At 40.0% G+C, this 5,929-nt stretch overlaps 1 protein-coding gene across 1 annotated transcript in view; it reads right to left on the bottom strand.

Moving 5' to 3' along the window:
- Nucleotides 1-1,061: 1,061 nt before the first annotated feature.
- The window catches only part of LOC120062390 (platelet-derived growth factor receptor beta-like), a 41,945-nt gene continuing 37,077 nt past the window's right edge, over nt 1,062-5,929 (bottom strand). Inside the window, exons 20-23 of the mRNA XM_039012334.1 lie at nt 5,632-5,731; nt 5,395-5,500; nt 3,248-3,531; nt 1,062-2,850 (exon numbers count right to left, since the gene is read on the bottom strand). Coding sequence (XP_038868262.1) covers nt 2,697-2,850; nt 3,248-3,531; nt 5,395-5,500; nt 5,632-5,731 — 644 coding nt within the window. The 3' untranslated portion in view covers nt 1,062-2,696. The remainder of the gene's footprint in view (nt 2,851-3,247; nt 3,532-5,394; nt 5,501-5,631; nt 5,732-5,929) is intronic.

The following is a 5,929-nucleotide window of genomic DNA, read 5'->3' as shown; positions in this document are numbered from 1 at the left end:
GAAATGAGGAGTCATCAGGTTGGAGCTCTGCTGTCATACACTTCTTCTTTTCTAAGGACGAGTGGGAAAACAAAACGTACAGGATTTGTCACTTTGAAATCTGGAAATATAGACCATACCTTACTGAAAGCCTATTCAAATGTGATTTGCACATGGCTAAGATTGTAAACATCAGATGAACTCTACTGTACCTGTAGATGTCTTCAGCGCCGTGGTAAGATCTGACCTCACCAAGCTGTATGGGTCCAACATCCAGGAGCGAGAGAAGTCCCGCCAACCCTGTTTCTCTTCTGTCTCCGTCTCTCTTAGTCTGACCCGCAGACAGTAAAAGAGATATAAACAGACAGACGGACAGGCAGAGGTGTCACGCTCCCCGCTAATGACCATGCGTCTCGGTTTGGTTAGCAAACAGTCCGGCCCTCCCAATCCTAATGCCATGGTGCTGAGAGCTGAGACTAATCTCCTGTGATGATGGTCACACTGCTGCACTGCTGCCTAGCCTGCCGGCCTAGCCCCAGCCCCAGCCTGTTCCAGCCAGCCCCAGCCCTCTGCTCCATGGTCCTCAGCCACAAGTGGAGCAGAGGGCTGGGGCTTCTGGGAGGACAGTAAAAGACCTCTTTGATGGCCCTCAGAATGGAACCAGGGAATAGAGAGAGTGTGTGTGGGGGGGGGGGGGGGGGGCGTTCTGCTGAAGGCTCGAAAAAGAGAGGCTTTGATAGGACTGGTTTATAACGGATGATATAAGTCTAGCTGGGCTTGGGGAAGTTTGTTTGGATTTGCTGATTCTCAACAGCTAGCTCTTTGAGTTAGGCTCAATTCATGTGGGGACCTTTTATCTCTTCTACATTGATTGAATAAAGCCAAAGCATTAAAAGACGAGTCTGAGTAGAAAGCACGTGTTGTTGTTGAAGTTATGACAGCTGAACAACACAATTCATATTTTCTGTTAAATAGCAGTACCCTGCATGTCATTGAACTACAAAAATATAGACAACAGGAATTGTCCCTCATTAGCTAATTTAAAAGAAGACAGTAAGGACAAAATGAAATGATCTATTATTTTCATTATAAACTTTTATTTTCACATAAACAGTTATAAACTACATATAAAAATACATTCGTAAATATACAGAGAAGCTTTGGTACCATAGCGTGTGTGTGGTAAATATTCTACAATATGTAGTGTTCTGCATTCTGTGTTCCTATACCATGTGACAAATATGTACAAGGAAGCATATCATCTATATTTCACTGGTAGTGTATGTAACGATAGGAGAACCTCTGCGATTACAAATTATCTCAGGTATCATATAATTGCTTCAAGAATATAGATTCAAATCTTTATAGCCATATTTCTGTAGAAGATCTCCTTCCATAGAAATGCTTATTGTATATCCTTTTGTATGGATACTATAGGCCATATATTTGTCTCTTTCATAGAACTTTATACAATACAAAAGCACTTCAAAGATGTCAATCATAGTCACAGTACAAAACAACGTACTAATCTTGTAACAGGTGTGCTAAGGCAGTGATATGCTCAGATTATTTCTCATTCGGTCAGTACCGCCGTGTAAAAACATACATTTCTTTCATATCTCTCATACATCATTCAATCTCTTATGTACTGTACCTTAAATCCTTTTCTTGGAAATGTTTTCCTAAACATTGTAAAGTGCAACATTTATACAGAATTGTTTAAAACAAACACTATATAAAATGTAAAAATAAATCTATATAAAACTAAAGACGACATAAAATGATAATTTGAGACATACCATTTACTGAGTGTATAATGTTCTGCTCAATTAAGGCTGATGTATGTTTAGCTCTTCTCAAAATGAATTACATTCTCGCAAAATAACCTGGAGTAGAAAATAGAAAGTACGCATTTGTAACTTAAGAACAAAAAATCCTCAGTGCAACTAGAATATCATATTCAATTCATGTTGAGAAGTATAGATGCCATAAGATTGTGTTAATGTTTTTTTTAAACAACTAAAGTACCTGTCCGAAAACTGGAACTTTTTCACACAAGCAAAATGTAACAGTACATGCTCCACTTTTAGTGATTTTCAAAACTGAAAGGGTTTTGGAGGCTTAATGTTTTTATCTTCATAATGTATATAGTTCTGCATGTAGTTCTGTCCTTGAGCTGTTCTTGTCTATTAATGTTCTATTATGTTATGTTTCATGTTTTGTGTGGACCCCATGAAGAGTAGCTGGTGCTAATGGGGATCCTAATAAAATACAAAATAACATAAAAATACAACACATGTGAAAGGAAAAATGTGAATACAAATCACCATAGAAACACTGCAATAGTGACCACAATGCTACACAGTATTTTACAAATCATGAATCCCTAACTTAAAAGTAGATTCTTATGTGATACTGATTATTTACAATTCTTATGTGAGGGCTTTGCAAATGGTCCCTCTTTTCAAGATGGAGTATTTTGCATCATCAATCAACATCAATGATTAAATGTGTCACTCTCTCTCATAGTAAATATAGATTTTGAATAGATTTTCAGCACATCATTCTTTTGAAAGCACCAATTGTGAAATATTTGCTAAAGCAGTGGGAGTTGTTTTTGTTGTTAGGGTTACCTTCTAATTGAATTTGCTACATTTTCTCTTAATCCACTAAAGCTATTCAGGAATGTCATACTTTCACCAAGTTCCCTGAAAGGCCTACAGGAAGCTGTCTTCCGCTTCCGGTGTTCCAGAGGACTCCAGTGGAATCAGGGCCTGGTTGGCATGGAGATATTTCTCCTCTGGAATGGTGTCTGCCTCCACTGTCTCCTGGGAGATGGAATCAGCCTCCTCGTCCTCCAGAGCCCGAGAACTACAGGGAATAACAACACACATGTTCTTTCACGAACCAATCTGGGATTCTATGGCTTATTTCAGGTGAAAATTATGCATTCATTTAAGTAAGGTGCCTATAAATTCCATGTAAACTATCACTTTTAAGCCATCTAGGCTCATCTTAGATTTCTGCTTAAATATCCTGTGTACTGTATGCACAATCCTTATAGCTCACAATGTATACATGGTAACATAAGACAGCTTTTGTCTCAATCCCACATCTGGCTGTGTGGGTTAGTGTTGTAACAATACAAGGTCCTCTAGAGTAAATCTGCCTCATCTGTCCTGCATACCATGCACTTGGCACACGTCTGCAGTCAGTCAGTCAGTCAGTCAGTCAGTCAGTCATATAGCCGTATGTCAGATGGCTATACCTTGCGAGGCTTTTCATTGGAATGTCGTCAGCCTCGGAGCAGACTTCCTCCTCAGGCTTGGGGTCCGGGATGGGTATGATGTAGTCGTTGTAGGAAGCTTCCTCACCATCTGCCTCCGGTCTGAAGTCCCCAGTGAGGGTGTAGGGGTTGGTGTCCTGGGGGGTGGCAGGGGCGGTGGAGGGGGTTAGGGCTGGGGTGGGGAAGTGAGAGGAGAGCCTGGGTTTGGTGCGGACCACGGCTGGGTGGTCACGCTTGAAGAACTCATCGTTGACCTGGCAGTATCTCTACACCAATAAACAATCAATGACATATGTCAACAATCAATAAACACCAAACTGATACATGAATCATACATCCATAAACAATGCATACATATTTCATATACTCTACCGTTTAAAAGTGTCACGCCCTGACCATAGAGAGCTGTTTATTCTCTGTTGGTTGGGGCGTGAAAGTGACTAGGGTGGGTCATCTTGGTGTTTAATGGTTTATATTGGCCTGGTATGGTTTCCAATCAGAGACAGCTGTTTATCGTTGTCTCTGATTTGGGATCATATTTAGGCAGCCATTTCCCCTTTGTGTTTCGTGGGATCTTGTCTACAGATAGTTGCCTGTGTGCACACCAGTAGCTTCACGTTTCGTTTGTGCTGTTGTTGTTTTGTTTGGTGAGTTTCTGTTTATTAAAAGATGTGGAACTCTACGCACGCTGCGCCTTGGTCCGATTACTATGACGAACGTGACAAAAAGTTTGGTTGTCACTTAGAAATGTCCTTGTTTTTGAAAGAAAAGCACATTTTTTTGTCCATTAAAATAAGATGAAATTGATCAGAAATACAGTGTAGACATTGTTAATGTTGTAAATGACTATTGAGGCTGGAAACGGCAGATTTTTTATGGAATATCTACATAGACGTACAGAGGCCCATTATCAGCAACCATCACTCCTGTGTTCTAATGGCACATTGTGTTAGCTAATCCAAGTTTATCATTTTAAAAGGCTAATTGATCATTAGAAAACCCTTTTGCAATTATGTTAGCACAGCTGAAAACAGTTGTTCTGATTAAAGAGGCAATAAAACTGGCCTTCTTTAGGCTAGGTGATTATCTGGAGAATCAAAATGTGTGGGTTCGATTACAGGCTCTAAATGTCCATAAACAAAGAACTTTCTTCCGAAACTCGTCCGTCTGTTCTTGTTCTGAGAAATTAAGGCTTTTCCATGCGGGAAATTGCCAAGAAACTGAAGATCTCGTACAACGCTGTGTACTACTCCCTTCACAGAACAGTGCAAACTGTCTTTAACCAGAATAGAAAGAGGAGTGGGAGGCCCCGGTGCACAACTGAGCAAGAGGACAAGTACATTAGTGTCTAGTTTGAGAAACAGACGCCTCACAAGTCCTCAACTGGCAGCTTCATTAAATAGTACCCGCAAAACACCAGTCTCAACTTCAACAGTGAAGAGGCGAGTCTAGGCAGAGTTCCTCTGTCCAGTGTCTGTGTTCTTTTGCCCATCTGAAACTTTTATTTTTATTGTCCAGTCTGAAATAGGGCTTTTTCTTTGCAACTCTGCATAGAAGGCCAGCATCCCGGAGTCGCCTCTTCACTTCACTTCTCAGTAATAAGAATAGACTGACGAGTTTCAGAAAAAAGTTATTTGTTTCTGGACATTTTGAGCCTGTTATCGAAAACACAAATTCTGATTCTCCAGATACTCAACTTGTCTAAACAAGGCCAGTTTTATTGCTTCTTTAATCAGAACAACAGTTTTCAGCTGTGCTAACATAATTGCAAAAGGGTTTTCTAATGATCAATTAGCCTTTTAAAATTATAAACTTGGATAAGCTAACACAATGTGCCATTGGAACATAGGAGTGATGGTTGCTGATAATGGGCCTCTGTACGCCTATGTAGATATTCCATTAAAAATCAGCCGTTTCCAGCTACAATAGTCTTTTACAACATTAACAATGTCTACACTATATTTCTGATCAATTTCATCTTATTTTAATGGACAAAAAATGTGCTTTTCTTTCAAAAACAAGGACATTTCTAAGTGAAACTTTTGAGCGGTAGTGTATGTCAATGTGGAAACACCTTGGTCCTCAGATGCACAGATACATGTAAAGCGGAAGAACCCTGTATAAGGTACCTTTTTATAGCTGTCTGTGAGCATGTTCCCCATTGTGTGCACCAGAAAAGAGAACTCTGGCCTCCTCTCGTACTTCTCATCCCAGCACTTCTGCATGACTTCATAACTGAAGGACAAGGTACAGAAAATATAAATGTACTTTCTTAAATTCTCTCTGACACACAATACTAGAATCCTGATGACTCTTTAAGAGAGGTCTTTGGGAGGGATGGTCTTGGTGCCATTCTAGAGACTTACACTTCATCGGTGGCGTGGTTAGGTTTGGCCATGCGATATCCTCTCTTTAAGGCACTGTAGAACAGCTCATTCATGGGCAGATCAGGGTAGGGGGCTCCTCCTGTCAGAACATAAAACAATATTTAAAGGCTGATCAGTCTGAATGTACTTTTAAAATCTTAAAGTCATGCTGAATCAAGAGTTTCCAAAAGTTTTGTTTTCCAAGAAAAACGTTTGCAAATCACGCGGCTTCACCCTAAATGAACAACTTCTCAATAGGTGCTCTTGTTGTCACGGCAGTTTCAAAAACGTTTTAAAA

The sequence above is a fragment of the Salvelinus namaycush genome, chromosome 17, assembly GCF_016432855.1.
Source record: "Salvelinus namaycush isolate Seneca chromosome 17, SaNama_1.0, whole genome shotgun sequence".
NCBI classification, from domain to species: domain Eukaryota; kingdom Metazoa; phylum Chordata; class Actinopteri; order Salmoniformes; family Salmonidae; genus Salvelinus; species Salvelinus namaycush.
The sequence above is the reverse complement of the archived record's forward strand: the minus strand, read 5'-3'. Positions and strand labels throughout refer to the sequence as shown.